General features: G+C 49.6%; 2 protein-coding genes across 4 annotated transcripts; both read right to left on the minus strand.

Annotated features, from left to right (window-relative positions):
• Window positions 1-203: 203 nt before the first annotated feature.
• Window positions 204-15066, minus strand: LOC135238345 (homeodomain-interacting protein kinase 1-like). Its single transcript, XM_064306132.1, has 19 exons — window positions 14948-15066; window positions 14737-14831; window positions 14391-14447; window positions 13425-14140; window positions 12603-12976; window positions 11939-12062; window positions 11432-11551; window positions 10659-10745; window positions 10045-10229; window positions 9233-9383; window positions 8517-8721; window positions 7993-8111; window positions 6925-7059; window positions 5289-5446; window positions 4782-4958; window positions 3716-4130; window positions 3080-3221; window positions 2154-2281; window positions 204-1084 (listed from the first exon to the last, which is right to left on the minus strand). The coding sequence occupies exons 4-19, from the start codon at window positions 14136-14138 to the stop codon at window positions 638-640; spliced, it is 3681 nt and encodes a 1226-aa protein (XP_064162202.1). The 5' UTR covers window positions 14139-14140; window positions 14391-14447; window positions 14737-14831; window positions 14948-15066; the 3' UTR covers window positions 204-637.
• A 1481-nt stretch (window positions 15067-16547) lies between these two features.
• LOC135237586 (45 kDa calcium-binding protein-like) lies at window positions 16548-23486 on the minus strand. 3 transcript variants are annotated; one of them, XM_064304852.1, is made up of 7 exons: window positions 23342-23486; window positions 21974-22318; window positions 21587-21723; window positions 21062-21175; window positions 20077-20235; window positions 19414-19589; window positions 16548-19235 (listed from the first exon to the last, which is right to left on the minus strand). In XM_064304852.1, exons 2-7 carry the CDS (start codon window positions 22279-22281, stop codon window positions 19095-19097), a joined length of 1035 nt encoding a protein of 344 aa, XP_064160922.1. In that variant the 5' UTR covers window positions 22282-22318; window positions 23342-23486; the 3' UTR covers window positions 16548-19094. The 3 variants fall into 3 exon arrangements, with proteins under 3 accessions (XP_064160922.1, XP_064160924.1, XP_064160923.1); XM_064304854.1 differs by having other exon boundaries at window positions 23279-23450; XM_064304853.1 differs by lacking the exon at window positions 23342-23486 and adding an exon at window positions 23128-23272.
• Between the last annotated feature and the right edge of the window lie 565 nt (window positions 23487-24051).

Consider the following 24051-nt stretch of genomic DNA (forward strand, 5'->3'; position numbering starts at 1 on the left):
GTCTTGCAGCTGAAGTTCTACTGAGTGAGCTCAGATGGGGTACCTGGTTTAGCTGATGCTCTACAGTAGGTACTGCTTAGCTGTGGCTCCTGCAGATAGGGTACTGGTTTAGCATGTGGCGTGTCCGATTGGGTCTGGTTAGCCTGTGCCAGATGGTTATGGTTTAGCTGTGGCACTCACAGATAGGAGTACTGGTTTAGCTGTGGCACTCACAGATGGGGTACTGGTTTAGCTGTGGCGTTCACAGATAGGGGTACTGGTTTAGCTGTGGCACTCACAGATAGGGGTACTGGTTTAGCTGCGGTGCTCACAGATAGGGGTACTGGTTTAGCTGCGGTGCTCACAGATAGGGGTACTGGTTTAGCTGCGGCACTCACAGATAGGGGTACTGGTTTAGCTGCGGTGCTCACAGATAGGGGTACTGGTTTAGCTGTGGCACTCACAGATAGGGGTACTGGTTTAGCTGTGGCACTCACAGATAGGGGTACTGGTTTAGCTGTGGCACTCACAGATAGGGGTACTGGTTTAGCTGAGGTGCTCACAGATAGGGGTACTGGTTTAGCTGTGGCATTCACAGATAGGGGTACTGGTTTAGCTGAGGTGCTCACAGATAGGGGTACTGGTTTAGCTGTGGCACTCACAGATAGGGGTACTGGTTTAGCTTCCTGGGGCTAAGCTGGTAGCCGCTGTAGGCGGCGTTGGCGCGGGCGGCCGGGGTGATGTAGGGCTGGCTGGGGAACTGGTGCGGGTACTGGGAGGGCAGCCCGTGCCCCACCCCCACGCCCACGGCGTCCTTCCGCAGGACGGCGGGGGCGGCGTAGGGCCCGCCGGGGCCCCCGCCGTGGCGGGAGGACGAGGGGGCGGAGCCCTGTCCGGAGGCCAGCAGCTGGTCCACAGCCTGGGAGGCGGACGCCAGCGCCACGGACGCCGGGTAGGTGTACAGGCTGGGGGCGGAGCTGAAGAGCGGCGCCTCCTGCAGGCGGTAGCGGGAATGCGCCGAGACGGGGGGGTAGGTGTGCTGCCGGCGGGAAGAGCCGCCGCCGCCGCCCGCGTGCTCGTGAGAGGAGGACACGGCGGGCTGGACCTGACGGGAAACACGAAAGAACAAAAAGCCTTCAGTTTTGAGCTTCCTTTAGCATTCACACTGGCTTACTGTGGAGCAGTCTGAGACCGCTAACTAGATAAGCAGCTCCATTCAGCCTTCATTTAGTACTTCAGCACCGCTTCCTCGCAAATGCACATTGCCTGAATCTTAAAATAGATTTTCCTTTCGATGGAAATTAGATATAATTTTAAAGTGTACCACATGCAAATTAGAGGGTTACTGCAAACATAGAGCTAGCTAGCTAGCCAGAGTAAGAGGTGTACCAACTAGCTAGTTAGCAAGTGTGCTAGCTAGTCAACTAGCTAAACCAGCTATTTTCGGCTAGCATATTACCTTGATAGTCCACCAGCATAAGACCCAACTAAGGCCCAGCTCTGAGGCCCAGATCAGAGGCCCAGCTCAGTAGCCCAGCTCAGAGGCCCACCTCTAAGGCCCAGCTCTAGGGCCCAGCTCTAAGGCCCAGCTCTGAGGCCCAGCTCTGAGGCCTAGTTCTAAGACCAAGCTCTAAGGCCCAGCTCTAAGGCCCAGCTCTAAGGCCCAGCCTTGAGGCCCAACTCTGAGGCCCAGCTCTGAGGCCTAGTTCTAAGGCCCAGCTCCAAGGCCCAGCTCTAAGGCCCAGCTCTGAGGCCCAGCTCTGAGGCCCAGCTCTGAGGCCCAGCTCAGAGGCCCAGCTCTGAGGCCCAGCTCTAAGGCCCAGCTCTAAGGCCCAGCTCTAAGGCCTAGCTCCAAAGCCCAGTCGGAGGCCCAGCTCTAAGGCCCAGCTCTAAGGCCCAGTTCTAAGGCCCAGCTCTGAGGCCCAGCTCTAAGGCCCAGCTCTGAGGCCCAGCTCTGAGGCCCAGCTCTAAGGCCCAGTTCTAAGGCCCAGTTCTAAGGCCCAGCTCTAAGGCCCAGTTCTAAGGCCCAGTTCTAAGGCCCAGCTCTGAGGCCCAGCTCTAAGGCCCCGCTCTGAGGCCCCGCTCTGAGGCCCAACTCTGAGGCCCAGCTCTGAGGCCCAGCTCTGAGGCCTAGTTCTAAGGCCCAGCTCTGAAGCCCAGCTGCGTGTATTTACCTGGCTGAGGTTGAGGGGCTGCGATCGACTGGGCGCCGCTCTGTGATGCCGCTCGCCGCTGAACCCCGCGCCACACGACTGCTGCACCGCCGCTTTCTTCGGCTTGCTGCAAACACTCTGCGGTTGCCCTGGAAACCCCCGCAGGAAATAAACAGACTTCAAAAGAGAACAGTACAGTATGTGCTGGCAATGTGTGTTTGGGCACAGTTAATGCACTGAGCGTGAGCAATCAGGCCCAGGGAAATGTGAGGCAGTCCTACGCAGTCTTGTGAGTGGTAATACGATCATTCCATCAGAGGCTTCCAAGGGAACAGAGCTTCAAAGACTCAAAGCATCAGAAGACTCCGAAGGAGACGCATTTAAGCAGTTCAACACAGTGCAGTGCCTGCTGCTACTTCTCCACCAAACTGACGAAACTGGATTAAAACACAGACTACTTCACTGGAAGTCTGGCTTAACTATTCTGGTCCAGACAGAGGCCTCTATTCAATGCAGTCACAGTGAGTCAGGTCCTTTCCTGTGAGTGACTCATATGAGGATAATATACACACCGCCGTCTACCACAATAAGGAAGAGTGTTCTTTTTGAGTCAGAGTGGAACGGCAGCATTTACGGACGTGGATAAGAAGGTCTTCCTCTAGCGTGTCAGGTCTTTGGCCCTCCCGAAAATGAAGGTGTGGAAGCGAGGGACGGAGAGAGGGGAGGGGAAGAGAGGGATGGACAGAGGGGAGGGGAGTGAGGATGGACGAGGAGGAGAGAGGGGAGGACAGAGGGCGGGGTTGAGGGCTTGCGAGGGAGGGGCAGAGAGGGATGGAAAGGGAGGGCGGAAGTGAGGGACGGCGAGGGGAGGGCGAGAGGTGGACAGAGGGGAGCGGACGCACGACACTGATCACGGATGGAGGAGTGGCGAGAGTGCCCCCACAGACCTGGCCCCGCAGCGGGTTTGGGCGCGGCGGCGCCCTCTGCTGGCTGGCTCTTCACGGACGGCACGACGACGGCGAGCGACCTGGAGAAGGCCGACGACTCGCAACGCGAGCGTGCGCCGGGCTGAGCGGGGGACGATCGGTCCTGCGAGCCACCGTCACCAGCTGATCACAGGCCGCGGCTGCCTGCAGCTGCGCGTCAGAGAGAGAGCCGCCCGTCAGCCCGGAGGCCACGCCCCCGTCAGCCCGGAGGCCACGCCCCCAACCCCGCCCAGCCCGAGCCTGCCCAACCCCGTCAGCCCGGAGGCCACGCCCCCCAAACCCCCGTCACGGAGCACGCCCACCCGCCCTCACCCGAGCCATCCCCAACCCCGCCGTCAGCCGAGGCCCGCCCAAACCCCCCTGTCACGAGGCACGCCCAACCCACCTGTCAGCAAGGCACGCCCAACCCCCCCTGCCACTGCCCCAAACGCACACATTATGACAGTTCTGGGGGCTTAAATGGCACCATAGAGTTCATAAACATTTTCTATTCTATTCTCTCTCAGGTGAGCACACTTCCCTTTTAAGGCATTCCAAGACTAAAGCATAGATAAAACGCTTCACTGAACAAACCATATTTTCACCAAGCAGTCACACACAGTCATGCATGCAAAACTGTCTGGTTAACCGCACACATTGTGAAACATTTTGAGGGTCAATCTCGAAACTAACATTCAGTATCAATCCTTTTTTCCCTCCCACAGCCCAGGATAAGACAATGTTGAGAAACTGCAGGAGGACAAGGCTGCAACTCTGACTCTGAAATTTGCCTGACGTTGAAAGGCTCGCATTGCACTCTGGCAAGGACAGGAAGTGAGCTGACCTGGCAGGGTGGAACTTCCTCTCGTCCTCGTCCTCGGTGTCACTGTGGATGGTGATGATGCTGACGGCGGGGCTGGGCGTGTCGGAGATGACGATTGGCTGAGAGAGCGCGGCGGCGCTGTAGGCGGGAGAGTTGCGCGGCGGGCTGGTGCGTGTCACGGGGACAGAGGGCTCCAGCCGAGAGGCGGCCCTGCGGGGGGGGGGGACAATGGGCCTCATTCACAAAACCTTTCTTAAATTACTCTTACTTTTGTTCTTAAAAATGTTCCTACGAAAGACCAATATGGCATTCATGACACGTGCGGGCTTTTGTTTTAGTGAATATCCCAGGTGTGAGATGATGAATGCTGACTGTTTGTAAATTTTATGCTCAGTCCTGTTCATGTGACTAACATAAGCGAACAGCCGTGAACAAATACAGACAAGAAAAAAAAATTATGAATGCTGAAATGTTCTTATTAACATTCTTACACACAGTTTACGATCATCAAATGTGATCGTACGCATGTTTTCGTGAATGAGGCCTAATGACCTTCTCTTCAGTTCCACAGAACGGAATTCAATCAGCAGCCATTAACGACAAGGAATTCACACCAGAAATCAGTCGTAACAAAATGCATGAAAACCCCACCGAGGAATCCAACGCAGGAACTGCATGATTTAGCTAAGCTGTGGGTGCCAATGCAGTGGAGCTGCCATTTCAGGAAGGTGCTTTAAAAAAAGTCTCATTTCCTGCCACAAGGTTGCACCTGGTTTCCTACCCTGACATTTATGAGCCAATGATAAAGCAGACAGAACACGGAGAACGCGTAGCCGTGGGGGGCGGGTGGTTACGCGGTACCTGGTACGGCTGTCGGCGTGCCGGGCCTTGGACCTCTTCCCCGAAATGCTGCCTTGCTGGGGCCTCACCACATGGGCCACGCCCATGTTGAGCGGCTGGGCCGGGGCCAGGGACATGGGACCCCCCAGGACGGAGGGCTGCTGCATGACCCCGCCGTACTGGCCCCCGTGGGGCCCCCTGCCGAGAGAGGGACACCTACACTGAGCACCGCTGGATCCCACAGACTATTTCTCTGTATTTTTTACATAACACAAATAAAATTCTACAGAACATTTCAGATGCAAGTCTACATGCATTCTAAGACCAGCCGAATTCGATCTGAGGACAGGGAAAAACCAAGCCAAGATAAGGAGGCCTAATCCTGAAGTTCCATTGCTCTGTGGATCGAGCCCATTACTGGCAACCGATGAATTCAAAGACAGCCGAGGCGGATGCACGTAGAGCAGGTTTTACAGCTAACGGATGAGTCCACGCTGTTCTGATCCGTCTGGCCCTAGATTCACCCACCTCCAGTTGGGCATCTGCTGGGCGGAGCCGTCGGAGAGGAGCGCCCCCATTGGCGATTCAGGGATGATGGGCGGGGCGGGGTTGTGGATGGCCACGCCCGGCATCTGCTGCCAGGCGGAAGGTATGAGGATCTGCTGGGTCCCCGCCGGCCACGCCTGCTGGAGACAGCCACACACAAAACACGAGGAGGTCACGCTCCCGCTCCTTCAGGGGGGGGGGGAACGCCGTCCCGCCACAGGCATGCAGCTCCGGGCGTCTGCGCCAGGAGGGTCTGCAAGAGGCGCGCATACCCAGCGCTGACTGCAGGGGGCCCTGCGTGCAGCGCTGTCCTAAAGAGTCGGTTATGCAGGTGCATTATGGGTAAGTAGAAGCACGGGTGTAGCATGCAGTGCAACATCACAACACAGCATCAGCTGGTAGACAGGCCTCTCATCTCCCCTATGAGCCTGACACATGACCCCATTAGCCTAGCGCATGACCCAGCTAGCCTAAACACATGACCCTGCTGGCCTAAACACGTTATAAACAACCACAACCAAAATGAAAAAAGGTGGCATCCGAAACAGAGTGACCTGCAGGGGGGGAAAGAATCGGAGCAGTTATCCCTGAAGAGAGTTAAAGAAGAACCAGTGAGTCAGGGAGAGAGAGAGAGAGAGAGAGAGAGCGGGAGAGGCTACAGAGCTGGACCTCCACAGGACAGGGGAATTCACGTGCCAGACAGCCATGCCGAAGGCCAAGAGGAGAGGACCTGGGGACAGACAAGGCTGGGTTAGTGTGCCCGGGAGGGAGAACGGGGTTATCTGCAGGGGTCAGAACGACAGGTTCCCCCCGCCGGAGTGCATCCAGGAGGGGGGGCGAGGAGGGGGACAGGGGGTAGGGGAGCAGCTGCAGGCAAAGCGCAGGCCAAGGAATAGACCAATCAGCACATGCTTTCAGAAGACCCTGGGAGAGAGAGAGAACGAGGTACAGAGAGAAAGACAGACAGAAAGTGGGAGAGACAGAGACAAAGAGAGGGGGAGAAACAGAGAGAAAGAGGGAAAGAGGGAGAGACAGAGAGATGGAGAGAGACGGAGACATAGGGGGGAAGGGAGAGAGAGAGTGAGAGAGAGACAGCGACAGAGAGATGGAGACAGACAGAGGGGGGAGGGCGAGAGAGAGAGATGGTGTGAGCGAGAGAGAGAAGGAAAGACAGAGAGATAGTGTGAGAGAGAGAGACGAGAGAGAGGGGAGAGAGAGAGTGGAGGAGAGAGACAAGGAGAGATAGTGTGAGGAGAGAGAGGAAGAGGGGGAGAGAGGGGAGGGAGGGAGAGAGAGAGAGAGATGGAGGGGGGAGAGACAGAGAGAGAAAGAGAGAGAGAGAGAGAGGGAGACGAGGGGGAGAGAGAGAGAGAACGGAGGGGGAGAGAGAGGACAGAGAGAGGAGAGAGAGACGGAGGGGAGAGAGAGAGAGAGAGGGAGGGAGAGAGAGGAGGAGAGAGTGAGAGAGAGACAGAGAGGGAGAGAGAGAGAGAGAGGGGAGGCGGAGAGAGAGAGAGAGATGGAGGGGGGGGGAGAGAGAGAGAGAGAGAGGGAGAGAGAGAGAGAGAGGGGGAGACGGAGGGGAGGGCGTCAGCGCAGGGCCGCAGTGAGGCTTTACCAGCACGGTAGCCGTCTGCTCCAGAAGGGCAGGCCTCGCCGCCCCGCATCCCAGCGCCAGCGGGAGAGAGAACTGCGGCCCCACCGCCGCCACGTGGGGGTGCAGGGTGGCCACCATCAGGGGGGTGCAGGAGCCCTGGGGAGGGGGGTCACCAAGGAAGTCAAGGGCTGCTTACATCACAGTGGAACACGTGGGGAGGGGGAGGGGAAGCTCCGTCTCCCTGATTGGTTTGGAGGGAAAGAGGGAGGAGCTACAGTACACACCGCAACCTCTGGAGACACCAAACGTGCCGGGATGGACAGCAGTGCAGAGGCTGTCCTAACTGGAACACACTCACCCCCCCGTACTTCAAGGAAATAAAACCAGACCGATGATGTAACAGACTGTCACATTTCACACTTGCTCACTTCCCCGGCCATTTAAAAATACTGCATTGGGAGCACAATGTGTGTGTGTGCGTCACAGTAGTGGATGGTCACAGACTAGGTCTGGAGGGTCACAGTTAGGGATGGTCACAGATTTGACTCAGAGGGTCACAGTTCTGCTCACTTGTTCAGTCGGCTCGGCAGTGGCTGTTATGCAAGGCCACGGCTGCCTCCAAGTAATTTCTCTCCAAACAACTCGCAACATAATAACTTTGGCTCTGGGAGCCAATGACGTCACTTTTACTGGAACAAGATCTTTTCTTGCAACTCTTTTCTGCAAAACAAATGAGTTCTAAAGCACAGCATGTTCCACTGAACCACAAGCATTAAAGCATTAAAATGGAAATTGCTGTTCTATATTCAGAAACTCGGACTCAAAAGAAAAAGAAAAAAGAATTGTCAGTGTTTGGCAGAAGGAGAGGGAATCAAGACGACTCTCTCAGGGAACAGACAGACAGACTGGGGTGGACTGTGAGGGCCCCACACACACACACACACACACACACACAGACACACACACGCATGCACACACGCACACACACACACGAGCGCACGCACACACACACACACACACACACACACACACACACACACACGCATGCACACACGCACACACACACACGCACACGCACGCAGGTCTCACCTGTGCAAGCATGCCTGATTGGATCTGCAGAGGCTGGGCGGGCTGGTTCTGCGGGACCAGGGGCACAGGGTTGTCCATCCTCACAGGGAAGGCCGTGTGCTTACTGGAGGTCTGGAGCCCTGCAGGACACACACACACGTCACACAGAAACCACGGTAACCGGCTAACCCCTGCCTCCGAGAACACACCGTCACACACAACTTAAACGGCACGAATGGCGACACAGACCGTGCTCGCTAATGCAACAGAGTGCGTGTGTGAAAATGAGCATGGCCGTCACAGACTGAGTGTACTATGAGACCGTGATAATTACAGTGAAGGGCAGGCCTCTCTCACCCTGGATAGTGGGCAGGGTATGGTTAGGGTTAGGGGTAGGGTTAATTGCAGGGAGGGGGAGGGCTAATTGCAGTGAAGGGCAGGCCTCTCTCACCCTGGATGGTGGGCGGGTTATGGTTAGGGTTAGGGGTAGGGCTAATTGCAGGGAGGGGTAGGGCTAACTGCAGTGAAGGGCAGGCCTCTCTCACCCTGGATGGTGGGCGGGCACACGATGAGGGTCTGCTGGAAGGGCTCGGTCTGAGCGCACAGCTGGGCGGGGCGGGTCTGCAGCGGGACGCTCTGCTGGGGCAGGCCGGGGATGTTGATGGTGGCCTGCTGGTACAGGGCCGGCTGGTAGTTCAGCAGGGGCACGCTGCTGTTGAGGGAGAGGGAGGGGCCGCCCGCCGAGGCCACCTGTCCAGCAGAGGGAGCCAGAGAGCACGTTCACCACCAGCAGGCTGACCAGCCCTTTGACAGGGCCGCTCACACTTAAACCCTTCATGAGGCGACTGGAATGTTCTTAACTCAACATTCTAACGCTGATGTAAGGATCACTACTGGCAACTGAATGCAACAGAGCACTAGAACACTGACTTAGAATTCTGAAAAAAAAATCTGAAAGGTACTTCAATGCAGTAAAAGTGTATAATGCAGTAAATCATTTTAACCTCTGATAAGGGTCAATGCATTAACGATGTTAGGCAGTTGCAACATCATTTAACCACGTCTGTGGTCACATCATTTAACCATAGCAGTGGTTTCCTTAATCTCGTAACCAATTCACATGATGTGATTCCTTACGCGAAAAATCTGCATTCAGCGTCTCAGTGTGTTTTGTAATTCACCGAAAGACGACCAATCGGCAGTCCTAAAACAGTGCACCCCCCCCCCCCCGCCCCACCCCCAGAACCCCAGAGCCCCCCACCTGATTGTGCTGGTTGAGCTGGCTGCTGAAGGTGACGGTGAGGTTGGCGGCAGCGTTGGGGGCCGCGTTGGGGGCGAAGAGGCTCTTCCCGCTGTCGAAGGAAGTGCACCTGCGCTTGCAGATCTCCATGTTCTGGAAGCAGGACTTCACGCTGCAGGAGATACACAGAGATTCAGCTAAAACTCCACTCTGAAAGAGTCCTACTCCCACTTCACAGGACGAGGCTACACAACCCTGCTCGAACCCGGTCATGTCAGCGCCATCATCAAAGGAGTACAGGCAAAAACAGGAATCAGGGCTTGATTTTAAGGACTTTTTTTTGGTTAGGGGGTCAGAGTCAGGGTCAGGACGTCCAGCAGGTGGGTTAGGGTTAGGGGGTCAGGGGTCAGGCTGAAAGACTCTTACTGGGAGCTGTGGGGGAAGTCCAGCAGGTGGGTTAGGGTTAGGTAGTCAGGGTTAGGGGTCAGGGTCAGGCTGAAAGACTCTTACTGGGAGCTGTGGGGGAAGTCCAGCAGGTGGGTTAGGGTTAGGTAGTCAGGGTTAGGGGTCAGGGTCAGGCTGAAAGACTCTTACTGGGAGCTGTGGGGGAAGTCCAGCAGGTGGTAGGTTAGGTAGTCAGGGTTAGGGTCAGGGTCAGGCTGAAGACTCTACTGGAGCTGTGGGGGAAGTCCAGCGTGGGTTAGGTTAGGTAGTCAGGGTTACGGGTCAGGTCAGGCTGAAGACTTTACTGGGAGCTGTGGGGGAAGTCCAGCAGGTGGGTTAGGGTTAGGTAGTCAGGGTTAGGGGTCAGGGTCAGGCTGAAAGACTCTTACTGGGAGCTGTGGGGGAAGTCCAGCAGGTGGGCCATGGTCACAAAGGGGTGGGCCAGGGTCTTGATGGGGGTGATGCGTTTGTCAGCGTCCAGAGTCAACATCTTCTTCAGGAGATCGATGAACTCCCTCCTGTCCGCCTTCTCCGCCAACATGTCCGTCCCTTCCAGGTTAGTGGACATGTTCACCTGGGCACAGTCAGACACAGGTTAGTGGACATGTTCACCTGGACACAGTCAGACACAGGTTAGTGGACATGTTCACCCGGACACATGGCCAGATGCAGGTTGAAGGTTTTGAAAATTTGTAAGAAAAGTCCTTAACTATTATAATTATTACAGCAAAATCTATACCTGCCTCCCTCATAAGTGACCTAACAGATTATTCAAATAGACTTTTCAAAACTTGGTTTGGTGAATTAATTATTGCAGATTCCCATTTTTAAACTGTCAGCTACCATGCTAATTTCAAGTTTTACTGGTTTTTTAACTTATTTTATGAACTTCACTGCACCTGTATCCCCTCTGGTCCTGCACTCTGTCACCACTTCTTGCATAACAGTGCAACAGACATGAGATGAATCTGTCACGCCACTGAGGCGCAGCCAATCCCATTACCTGCATCATGTCATCCAGGCAGTTGAAGATGTACTTCCGCGCCTCCTTGGACTTGATGCCCATCTCGCCCTCGTGTTCTGCTGGTGTCTGCAGGCCAGAGAGGGGCGGGACGCCGACGCGGAACAGATCAATACACCGCGGAAAGGCTGGAGGGAAAGCTAGGGCCGGATTTGCACCAGGAGCGGAGCGGAGCGGACACACAGTAGACGCTATGCGGCGTGCGCTTCCTTTCAGCGCCCATGCTGTGGATAACTGCTTAGGGCACAGAAATGCAGTAGTTCCAGCGTCAGGTCTGAACAAAGAGGAGGGTGCCACACAGCGTCCATTAAGCAGAACCCGCTCAGCTCCTGGTGCAGTTCAGGCTTTAGCCTCGTCTAAAGGGTCTGGAAACCGCAGGATATAAAGAAGTTTTGCCTACGGAATCGGCGCCTGGACCCCCAGCGAGCTCGGGGCGAAGGCTCGGCAGTTTGTGGATGGGGAGGTCAGATCATGGCTGCTGTTAAAAGGCCCTCTTTCGTGCTTCACATTACATTACATTACAGGCATTTAGCAGACGCTTTATCCAGAGCGACTTACACAACTTTTTTTTTACATAGCATTACATTGCATCCATTCATACAGCTGGATGTATACTGAAGCAATGCAGGTTAAGTACCTTGCTCAAGGGTACAACGGCAGTGTCCTACCCGGGAATTGAACCTGAGACCTTCAGGTTACAAGTCCAGCTCCTTACCCATTACACTACACTGCCGCCCCCGCACGCTGCCGCTCACCTTCAGCCTCCAGAGAGGGTAGCTGGCGTCGGGGCCGCGGTGGAAGAAGCGGCTGGTCTTGGTCCCGGCGCTCAGGAGGTACTCGGCCGGCAGACCCTGGGTCTGGGAGATGTACCGGATCTGCACAAAAACACCAAAGCCGGTCACTTTCACATTCAAATTCACTTTCACATTCACATTCACATTCACATTTACTTTCAGATTTTAGGCCTTCAGCAGATCCAGAGGAAGTAACAAGCAACAAGCTTACACATTATTTTTACATGCAAACCAATGTGCAAAAAAAAAAGGTTTCATAGCATAAACAAGCATAAACAATTACCGGGTGCTGACTACCATTACTCGGCTGTTAAATTAAAGCATGTCAATCTTTCTCCAGGTGAAAGACATTTTTAAGCTTAAGCTTGTATTTTTAAAACCATTTTTTTAAATACCTTACCCTTTGAGGATTAGGTTTTTATGGAAGTTATTTGCCAAGCAGTTCCCGGGAGGCGCAAAGAGACTGACCTGGTCGTACTCAGAGGCCCCGGGGTACAGGGGCCACCCCAGGAAGAGTTCGGCAATGACGCAGCCCAGAGACCACATGTCTATGGCCTCGCAGAACGGCAGGCCCAGGACGATCTCTGGAGCCCTGCGTCCAAAAAGGGCAAAGCAGCAAGAGCAAGAGCAAGACTGAGTCAACGTGGACAACATCCCACAGCCACTCAACCTGGCTACACAGGTTTGATGTTTAAGGAAATAAACCTGTATGCAAATTTCGAGAGTATTTACATAAAAATCCAAGCAAGAGACATTCATTTAATATTTGCTAGGTATGTAAAATGCCCTCCTTGGATTACAAAGAAAATATTATAAAGCTGCAATTTTTTTTTGACGGCCAATTAAATGAAAACAGGGAAAACAGATTTTTAAAAACAGGATTTTTTTTTGAGAAATAATAGTTTTCCTGCCTTAAGATCAGGCATTGTTGCAGCAAGTCTCCACATAAAACCTTACCACAACATGACCTGATAGTCACAGATCTTACGTTCTGAACAATAATCAACACTAAGAAATCTCACAGGGAGAGCCAGGCCATTCGCCATCATTGAGTAACCCTCATTGGTCACATGGCCAACAGGACCAGCCCCCAGGAACAGGAAGTGCCTTAGGGAGCGAATGCGGGGCTCACCTGTAGTAGCGCGACTGCAGGTAGGTGGAGCAGACGGCCTTGGAGACGTGGCTGGCCGAGCCGAAGTCGATGACCTTGACGCGGTAGGGCTGGCGGAGCGGGTCCACCAGCATGATGTTCTCGGGCTTGAGGTCGGCGTGGATGAGGCCCAGGCTCTTGAGCTTCATCAGGGCGGTGGCCACCTGCTGCAGCACGGGCCGGATGCACTTCAGCAGCAGCGGGCTGAACTTGCTGTGCTTGAGGAAGTCGTACAGGTTCTGCTCCAGCATCTCGAACACCAGGCAGGTGTGGCTCTTGTGCTGGAAGCACTCGTACGAGCGCACGAAGTTGAACTCGTCGGCGTTCTCCGAGCTCAGCCGGCCCAGGATGTTCACCTGGGGACGGCGACGCGGAGAGGCGGCGGTTTAATGTGGTTCTCGCGGGAAAATTCACGCAGGTGAAAGGGCCTAGTTCAGTTGTAACCAACTCTATTCCTGGAGATCTACCATCCTGTCCGTTTTCATATCAATCCTAATTTGGCACCGCTATTAAATGAGAGGTGCTTTGTTAGGGTTGGATGAAAACCTACAAGACAGTCCAGGAACAGGGCTGGTAACCACTGGTCTAGTTAGTACCATGAATCATTTACGAATCAGCCTCATTAGAGCCGCTAACTTGGTTTATGCTTGGAACCTCCAACAAAACACTCTCCCAAACAGCCTGTTTTCTAAAAATTTATAAACTATTAATCATACCATTTAAATCACCCACATGCTTCCTCAACCGCACCTTTACTTACTGCTTGCCAAAACCCGTTCGACAGCGTCCTGCAGCGGGACCCACCTCAATCTGCCCCTGACGAGCGTAAGAGGGGTGGTTCTTCAGGATCTTGATGGCCACGATCTCGTTGGTCCCCCGCTTCCAGCACTTGGCCACCTGGCCAAAGGTGCCGCGGCCCAGGAACTCCAGCACCTCGTAGCTGTTGGCCACGGAGCAGAGGATCTCGTGCTGCACCAGCTGGTAGTCGCCCTCGCTGTTGGAGGTGCTGCTCTTGGTGGTGGAGGCCGAGTGGGCGATGGACTGCGCGGTGGTCCCGGCGCCGGTCCGGTTGGACAGCACCGGCGCCGAGAGCTCCTCCAGGATCTGGACGCTACCGCCGCTGTCCACCTCCTCGCTCTTGCGCTTCAGGCCGTACTTCTGCCCCAGCTCCCGGTGCGCGTGCGGGTTGTCGTTGCCCCGGTGACCGGAGGCCCCCGGCAGGCTCCCCGTGCTGTCGGCGGCGCGCACCACGACCTGCCCGCGGGACCCCCCCGCGGGTGGAAACACCAGATTGGGGGGGTTGTAGGCCATGCCGGCGGGGTTGTAGCTGGGGGCCTGGCCCGCCATGGCAGCCCGGGCAGTGGAGTTTACCTGAGTGGGGCTCAGTGGATAGTACTTGCTCTCTCCCGCCTGGCTGGTCACATCCCAACCACAGCTCTCCACCTTCAGTTTCTTCACGCGGCAGAAGGCACTGGACGACACCGAAGGCGGAGAGAACACCTGAAGCTGGGAAGCCATACCTGAGTGCAGGAAGAGGGCAGTTAAACACAAACTGTCCTGCACAATTACGCGACTTAAGATCACCTCTCACCTCTACGTTCTGCTTGAATCACCGATAAAAAAAAAAACTGCACGGCTAACAATGAAATAAAGGACACTTATGATCGATCGACAGCTACCTTGCTGACTAGCGATCTGTGAAGCAGGTTTTTATTTCCGTAGCTACTTGATAGGCTACTGGTTTATTAGCTTATGACGAACGTTACTTACCAGATTAGTTCATATGTGGCCTGAAACGGACACCTTTTCACCACTGAACATCCTGCCCTGTAGAGCAGAATAGAAATAGTTAGATAGATAACGTTAGCTGTAAAACCTTGGCAAAACCTTACTAGCTAGCTAGCTATCCAGTTATCGCATAAAACGTACAGCTAGTCTAAGGACAAGCTTGCAAATGGTATATCTTATGAGCTGACTAGCTAGCGAGAAGTAGAATCGTCGTCAGGTGGCTGGCACTTAAAACTAATAAGGAACGGGAATAAATAATACATAGCGCTAATACAACATTGACATCATATAAGCATGCTAATGCTATGGTGTAATTCGCTAACTTTACCTGGATACCTGTCAGTCACTCATCACAAGCCTCGCTGATCCGACCGGCCTGTCATCGGTTTTCTGACTGCTCGCCGCTAGGCCTTCATTGTTTCCCTGCGACAAAGAAACGGTCCAAGTCAAATAACATAAGTTACTTACAAGCCGTGACCACAGAATTGTTAATATACGGATAAATAAAATAACCCCATAATATAAAATATTTTATTTACATTAAAACCCACTTCCTCGAAGCCTATAAAACCGAACGACCCTGTTAAGAATCGCCCAGTCTTTCACAGGAAGAGCCCAAGTCCCTAGGTTGGGAAAAAGTACATCCGGTACCGTAAAGACCGTAAAAAAAACCTCTTAAAAAACCAAGTCCCCTGATTTATTGCATCGCTGGCATAGAAGTATAATAATAATAATAATAACAATAAATTTGTGGAACAATAAAATATCTTGGCACAATTTTTTTTTCTTTCAGATTTACATGAGTCTAAATGTTAATATTAGACTATTTATGAAGTAAAATACTGTAAAACATTATGTATACTTAGTTATATGTATCTGCTTCATAGTATTATTTTAGGTAGGCGCAGGCAGGCACAAGTAGTAGGCTAAATGCTGTTATTTGCCTGCATGAGTGCATTAGTATTTCTTTTGTACACTATCATTAAGCCAGTTGGTTATTTCAAAAGCATATTCTCCAAGCTGACCGGAATGCAGAATGAGGACATTACTTTTGTGGGGGCGTGCTGGCATCACTGACAATGCAAGGGTGCTATCATCAAAAAAAAGCAAATATTATGCTAGGACTGAAGACTCTCTAGTCTCTCACGTTTATTTTCATTTGATGATGGGCAAATGAAATGGCTAGCCTCGCAAGGAGGAGGTTCAGGATCGAGGCCCGGGCTGGATCCTCTCTTTGTGGAGTCTGCATGTTCTTCCTGTGTCCCGTGTGGGTTTCCTTCTGGTACTCCAGTTTCCACCAAAAGGCATGCATATTAGGTTAGGTACACTCCTGCCATTGCCCTTGACCTGGCCTCAGAACTGGAGTTGGTTCCCTGGGTGCTGCACTGTGGCTGACTCACTCCTCCTAACAGGGCCGGCCCGTGGCATAAACAATCTAGGTTTAGGGCCACAACCGCTGGGGGGGTCCCACACGACCACGCTGGGGGGGCCACACGATCCAATGTTTAATAACGGTAAATAACGTCATTTTCGCAATTATGTTATTGATCCCCTATTGCGGAACTAGCAGAATGGCAACCAAACATTTCATAACAATTTAAAATAAGATGTAAGAAGGATTTTACCAAGCGACCCCCCCCCCCCCCCAACTCGGACAGAGTTGCTTAGGGCCACCAAAATCCTAGGGCCGGCCCTGGTTCCTAAGTAACTACGATTGGTTACATGCTGATGACCAATTACCCAACGGGGCTCAATAAAGCATCTTAAATCTTAATCTTATCTTAAATACACTGACCAATTGAATGATGGATGAGTGAAAGTACTGCATTGTGATTTGGTTTCATCCTAGCTATTGCAGTTTGGGGGAACTGAAAAGTTATTGCATGTACAGGGCATGTTAGGTTTGCCCGACCTGCCTACCCCACCCAAACTACCACACTCACTGTCATCTTCCCCCAAAAATAAATGGTATGGTATCACAACCATCCTCACTGAAAATTCACTTTTCTTATTGTAAAATAAGGGTGTTGAAAAGCAGACATTCTGATTTATTCATTTGTGAAGAACATGAACTTATCAGGTAATATGGGCATATACATTTTAAGAGACTAAATCAATATGTTTTAAACACGACAAGCATTCATTTGTTTCTTTTAAATTTTATTTTTAATCAAATTACAATGCTTCCTATCCACAGTTCTTGCTCATAGTGACATTTGTTACGTTATAATTCTGAAGGGAAACACATTACTGAATAAAATAGATAGTATTAGCAATAAGCTTAAAATCCAATTAAAATCAAATTAAGCCAATATTAATATTAATATTAATAAATAATATTAATTAATATTAATACAAAAATTGCGTATTATAAATCCAAATGTCACTCGGATCAGTAAGGTTTCAGAGCAAATTAAAATACAGAGATGAACAATGCACCTGGACTTCAAACAATACTTTAGACATGATGGTGTCTTAAGTTTAATCAGACTAACAAAGCAATGCTTCTACCACCTCAAAAAAAGCAGGAAAGTCCAATTAGTATCATTTGGATTCAGTTTAACTGTCAATCTGCTAGTCAGAGTTACAAGAAAAGCCAAGCCAAGCTGACATTTAGATTGCAGCTCTCAGGGTGGGATAAGATCATAAGCCATTTCAGTCTGACCAAAAGAAAAAAATAATTAAATAAAAACTACATTTGTTTGGCTTGATTATTTATTTATATCCACAGGAGAGGAACAATGAAATTAAGGTAACCTAAAATGCATTTTGCCGGGCCTCCATTTTCTTGGCATCAGCCTACTAATTTCGACCATGAACTTTGGTTAATGATTATACATTATTCAATATGTAAAGAACAAACAAGTGGACGATGAGGCAGCTGAGCAATCAAAAACACTAATTCAAAATATACAGAATTGGAATTATACAGACAGACAATATCAGTAATATTCCAGCACCAAATTTCAAGAGAGCCAAACAAAACCTCTTTGATTTGTGCAAATATATTTATCTGAAATCATTATTTACATTTCTTATCTTCTCTGTAGAGCAGTCACAGTGGTATGAATAAATCTGTTAAAGACTGAGACTGTTAATCACCTGCACCGCTGCTCCCAATCTTAAAAAAGTAAGGAGTTTTTTCAGGTGCTGTGGGCATTATGAAAAATTCTGGTGAGTGGGTTTGTGGGTATCATTTTAATTGTTCATTTTAATTGAACACAGCTTGACCGTCATTCACATTTGCACACAGGAAAGGATTACTTGTCTCCCAAAAGATAAGGACTGATGACAGCTATGCCACAAATGTCTTGCATGTGACGGGCTAAAATCTGCTCACTGGTAAGAATGGAAAAGAGCTTGTGTGCAATTAAGTGAGGCCCAAAATTGCAAAAATCACAGAAGAAGTTTAAATCAATTCAATACTAGTTGGTCTGGACCTAATTGCACTTTACTCAAAGAAATGTCTTTCGTTAAACATTAAGCGGATGGTACCATGTATAAAATTAGGTATGTTAGTGGACTACATGGTGGCTAATTTATAAGTAGGATGTGGAATACATTAGGCCAGCGGTTTTCATCTTTTTCTGATCCAGAGACCCTCACCGAGGCTCAAAGGCATCCAGGGGACGGTTGCTTCCAGAACTCGTCCAGTTGACACGAGTGAATACGGAGAAAGAAATGGACTCTGGGAAAAATCGTGCTGAAGAACACCAGTGTGGCTGAGACCAGCATCATTAGATTAAATTAGAAACATGTAATTGATAATACATCTGAAGACACTCGAGCAGCGCCACATTTTCATACCTTTTTGACAATTGGAAAGGAGCACTGTTAGCAATATCTACACATATTTACAATCATAAATAAACATCCGTACTATTTGGGGAAGGACGAATGCCAGCAGAATTACACAGCAGCATTTTGAAATGTAGATGGCACATCCAACAATCTTGTGCTTTCACCATGAAGCCACTTTCTAAACATATGTCATAATGTATTTTCATTTCATACCAGGTTCATTAAATGTGATCATTTTTTTTAAAAACTTTTGACCAACTAAAGGGTTAGCGAACTAAAAAAAATGAGCACAAACAATGTTCCAAGGTGGCATGGACTTCAAGTGACCTCAGACCTTTGCCTTCTAGACAACCAAGACTAATATATTCTTCTCCATATGATGTCAACACACAATTAGGGCCCAAGATAGAACACTGCAGGTCTCAGAAATATGCCGAAGTCAGTGATCGTGAGGTCAATACAACATAACAACCTCCTTAATTACTCTTACTGTCAAAAGCGTGTGCAGTACAATCACGACTATCGTGCGCAGAAACGGGAAACGATTAAGGCCATGTCTCGAAGCAAGAGATACCATTTATCACTGATGAACCCACGTAAATCTTCACACGTGACTACTGGGAGCGTGATGCACTGGGCCGTTAGCGCAGATTATGAAAACACAAAAGGAGCAAGGATGAAGATTGAAATCCACTCCTCCTTGCATCAAAGCGAAAGACGACAAGATAAACCACAAGGACCCAGCCGGGCGGAGAGAATGCAACCCCGGTGGCTTTGAAAACGGAAGAGTCCTTCGGTTAGGAGAAGGGGCGACTACCCTGTGTTCGGTTCGCGGGGCGCAGGGGCCGCTTCAGAACTCCTCGTGCACGTTGCGGGCGTAGTCCATCAGCTTGCTGCCGGTGAAGTACTCGCTGTACCGGAGATCTCCTCCAGCTCCAGCGTGTGGTTCTGGTTCTCGTCGGCCACGGCGATCATCTGCTTGGCCTCGTTCAGGGCGTTGTGCTCATTCATGGGGTCCATGTATTCCTGAAGGCCAATGAGAAGCCATGAGCGTGATCATGTGATTGCTTTTTTTTTTTTTAAATCTTTGGTGCACTATAAACCACACCGTGCAGGAATCTGCTCCAGTTTTTCTTTACAAATGGCAAGAATAAATAACGAGTGGTATCTTCACAGGATTTGAAAGACACGGACACATGCCTACCTCCAGCTCTTCCATGGTGACGATGCTGTCGTGGTTGGCGTCGATGACCTCCTCAAACTCCTTCTTCCGTTCCCGTACCCAGTCATCGTCGATGTCCTGCGCTTCCTGGTTCTCAGCCGTGCCCATCGGCAGGGAGATGAACTCGGACAGGGTCAACTTCTTGTTTCCGTCTTGATCTATCAGCACCACAAGAGAACCAACAGTAATACTGTAAATCTAGTATTGCTAGTCGTCACAAATAACACTTTATAAAGTAAAATATAGTGCAGGTTATGTACCAATTTAGTGTTCATTTCCTAACCAAATTGACCCCCCTTAAGAATATGAACAACTCATCTGGCCAAACGTGGCTTTTCGTTCTTCGCGCTACATGTGCTTTCAGTTTCTTTTTTTTTTTCCACCTGGGTCAAATACGTACTTGTTTGGGATTAAAATACTTTTCTGTGCTCTGTTGATCTTGCCTGGTGTAACAGAGCCTGCCAATATGACCAGAAGGCCAGGGGTGTTGCACTTTCTGAGAGTATTCCGTTGGTTCCAGTACACCAGACAAGATCAGTAGAGCGTAGAACAGTATTTGAATCCAAAACAAACACGTATTAGACCCAGGTCTGGATGATTGGTCACTGGGACCGCACAGGCAGGAGTGGAAGAAGCGAGGCGTACCCAGATCGCGGACGATCTCCTTCACCATGTACTTGAGCATGCCGCGGCTGTGCTCCGGGTGCAGGAAGGACAGGAACTCCTCCTCGTTCAGCACCTGGTCCGCCGGGGGGCTGTCCGCCTGGAACCAGCGGTCCTTCAGGCTCTCCAGCACTTCCTGAGCTGAGCACCGCCAACACACATACAGTCCGCTCATAATCACACAGTGAAAGTGGACTGGACACACGGCAGATGGGTTGCAGTGGAATTTAGTACAGGAATGTAGCGTAGTGGTTAGTGGTTGTATTGATACATCAATCCAGACCCATGTGTTGGTTCAAAGGGCAACCAATCGGATCTGCTTTGTTATGAATCGTAGCAAAATGTCCATAATCTTACGGCGGTTCGCTCTCTAGCAACACTTACAACATCACTGTTTAAGTTTCCGACTTGACCTCATCATCACTCGCACTGGTGCCATTTTTTCTTCCATTGAACGTGATGTCAATAAGTTTGTCACTTCTCATTTTGGTTGCATGTGTACACTGTAACAGGAGTGCTTTAGCTGGATCATATATACTATTTGTTTCTCCCTACATCGGATCACTTTGTATCGTATCATAGCAGAATTAGTGATATTGCTACATAGCGAACCGTTGCCTCAAGAATTTAAATCGTATCCTGTTGTGGTGAAGCCTGAGGTTTACACTCCATGTAGTTCCCAGCCATACTGTACAAACCAATGCACCTGTGAAGAAGCAGCCCCAAATCCTCCCTGGGGTCCTGGCTATGCAGGGCACCTATGAATACTGCTTTGGCATCAAATATCCACGTGAATACTGTAAAAGACAGTGTGACTGTCTGAAAGAAAATTAACTGTGCAACCATGTTGATTTTAAAACTGGATTTTCAGCAGTGATGAAACTAATGCAAATTAATGGAGGCAATGAAGCTCACTGTCACGATAAAGGTGTCGACTGTGCATTCACTCAAAAAGGGAACCACTCACTCTCCTCATCCACTTTCAGATCCTCGTTTCTCTTGATCTTCTCGGCCACCTCCTTCTCATCAAACCCTTTGCTGGCCAAGAACTTCACCCGATATTCATCCCAGGTCACATGACCTACACAAACGAAAGGCAAATCAGAACCTTGTCAGCAACATTTTTCCAAATGACGTACACAGAACAGAAGAATTTCCAGAGCTGAATATCTGTTACGTGGTACATGGAAATTTTTTTTAAAGTTGACGTGATTCACTTAAGGTACAAGATAATCAGGCTTAGAGAAACTGAGAGAAATATTACAACAGTGTATATAAAGCATGGGGGCAGGGGAAAAAATTTGTTTTGAGGAAACAGAGATTTCCATTGTGAAACCGGTTCCTTTTCAAACATGCAATACAAGGGAGGCTACACATTTATGGTGAAGATGTATTGTATTGCAGTTTTGACGTAATAGGCATGTTCCTTACTTGACACTGAATTAACATTAACTGGTGACTCAACCAACTCATTTGGCGGACTTCTCCTTACCATCACCGTCTGGGTCAACGGCATGGAAGCTAACTTTGTTCTCTTTGACCGCTTGCTGGAAGTGCTCCTCTGTCTTCTGCATGATCCAGCGCTGCATCTCTTTGGCACTGATGCTCCTGTCCTCATTGGTGTCCACCCTACAGAGGGACGGGACAAATTCATGACAACTCCTGCTGCCACAAAAAACACACAAGCAGACTGCCACCCTCAAGCCTTCCTTATAAGAGAAACCAAGCATTGTCTTGGGCATTCTTACAGAACTTACAGTATATTTAGATACAAGGAGGAAGATAAATCACAAATGAAGAGGAAATTAAAGCAGTGAGATTCTGATCTTCTTCAGAGTACAGCGTCGAAACAAAAAAAACCCAAATGAGAGTTCCATACTTGCTGAAAATCTCTATCAGCTTCTTCCTGTTCTTCCTGGGCTCCGAATCCTCCTCAAACTCTTCCATATCTTTCCCCAGGAACACTTCCTGGTGGAAGTCCTTGTTGAGGTGGCCGTCCATCTCCAGCTTCACGCCATTCAGGTGGTCTGGCGGAAGGATTTCATTTTCCTCTTTGCTGTTCAGCTTCTTGTCCCGGTTGGCTGACATGTTGGCTGGGCGGGCCTCGACGTCCATTGCGAGGAAGAGGGCTACTAGGACCAGGGAGATGAAGTTTGGCCACCTGCTCCTGACCTTCCTCAGAGTCATGGCTTCCAGTATTTGTTGTCTTGTACAAACGAGAACACTGTAATAAATACATAAATAAATATATAAATAAGTAAATAAATGCCAATGTATTTTTATTTTAAACCAAAAACGTAATTGAAATTCATGGGTCTTTGCAGGGATTCATCTGACAAAATAGTGCGCACAATGGCTTGGATGACCCATGCAGTGTGCATACAAACCAGGGAAGTACCTTGTACCCTGCAGAAATCTCACACATAGCAAAGACCCCCTCCCCCTTCAAAAAATGTCCATATCTGAATGTTGATTTAATTTAGCTAGAATTAACCAAGATACATTTGTGCAGAACGTTTAATTATGGAAAATGCTGCCAACTTCAAGTATTAAACAACTTCGCCAGAACAGTTCGGTAGTTGTCTATATAAGCATTTGTACAATGTGGCGCAGGTGCTTTCGGGTCAGTATTATCCATTTATAAATTATCGTCCCTAACCACATCACTATCTAACAGGCTAACTTAAACGTTTCATGCAAATACTGAGCAATTACTGTCGTTGGTTACTGTCGCGAAACAGCAAGCTAACTGTCAAGGTTCTGGGATCCAAACATCTCGCTGGCTAGAAATCAAGCTGTCAAAAGTATTAGCAAGCCTAAAATGCCGGAGCGCTGCAATAATGTTTCCTTACATTATACATCTGTAATTAGATCGATTAAAATTAACGTCAGCTATGCTACGAGACGGAGTCCTGTTGATAGTGACTCTCCACATCACAGCCAAGCTAGCCAATGGGTGTCTGACGAGTAAACGAGCTAACTGACAAATATAGCTATGTGTAACATTACAGTGCTAGTTAACTGTTGACATACCTGCTAGTATCACGCTCAGTGCGAGGCCCACACCTATCTGCAATAAATTCCTATGTAGGAAAGTAGCCAACTATCTGGATAGCTTGCCACGAATCCTAAAATGTAGAGAGGTAACGAGCTGTCAACAGCATTCATTCGGCTGAACTCTCACATGCTTCAGGTCGTCAGATTATTTCCTGGACACGTGGCCTTTCCTAGAATGATGGACACTTACGCGGTCACTTTCTTCTCTTTTCCATTTAAACCTCTTATACAAGGTATGTGATAATCAGACAGTGCTAACGTCAGTTATTCTAAGGTAAACATTCATCCTGTTTAACCTCCTCCTCCTCCACAGCATACGTCACTGCTTTGAAAAAATTGGACAGAGCCTTATATAAAATGGATAAGTTAGGGTCTGTTCAGCGGTCCGGTAGGGACCGATTTCGGCTACGTCCCCATCGCAGAACTATACCTGTGGTCCCAATCCACACCTTCATTCGCCAGTAACGTCGGAAATTGGAACGTCTATGCATGTTGACAACAACGTGTTTAATTGACTCTTGAATGCAATCTTTGTCAAAATACATGGAAATTCATATTGCCTTTTTCCTTGCATTTTTCGTTCTCCAACTCAACGTGTAATATGTACGTTAACCTAAGACAACATTTATCTTATTTGAATCTACAAAAAAATATATGTTCAAGTACACATACATACTTACATACATATAGGTCTAGCAGACGCTCTTCCAGAGCGACTTACAACATGCATTAAAACTCAGAGACAGCGCTTTACAACATCCTGCAAGCGAGCTAAATAGTAAACTTTGCTTAGGTATAGTGGAATTGTACACCTATTTTTTTTTTTTTTTTTTTAATTTAGAAAATTTAGGGTAGTGGGGTGATGGGAGATGTAGCTTGAAGGAGTCTTCAGTCTACGTT

The sequence above is a fragment of the Anguilla rostrata genome, chromosome 13 (assembly GCF_018555375.3).
Source record: "Anguilla rostrata isolate EN2019 chromosome 13, ASM1855537v3, whole genome shotgun sequence".
NCBI classification, from domain to species: domain Eukaryota; kingdom Metazoa; phylum Chordata; class Actinopteri; order Anguilliformes; family Anguillidae; genus Anguilla; species Anguilla rostrata.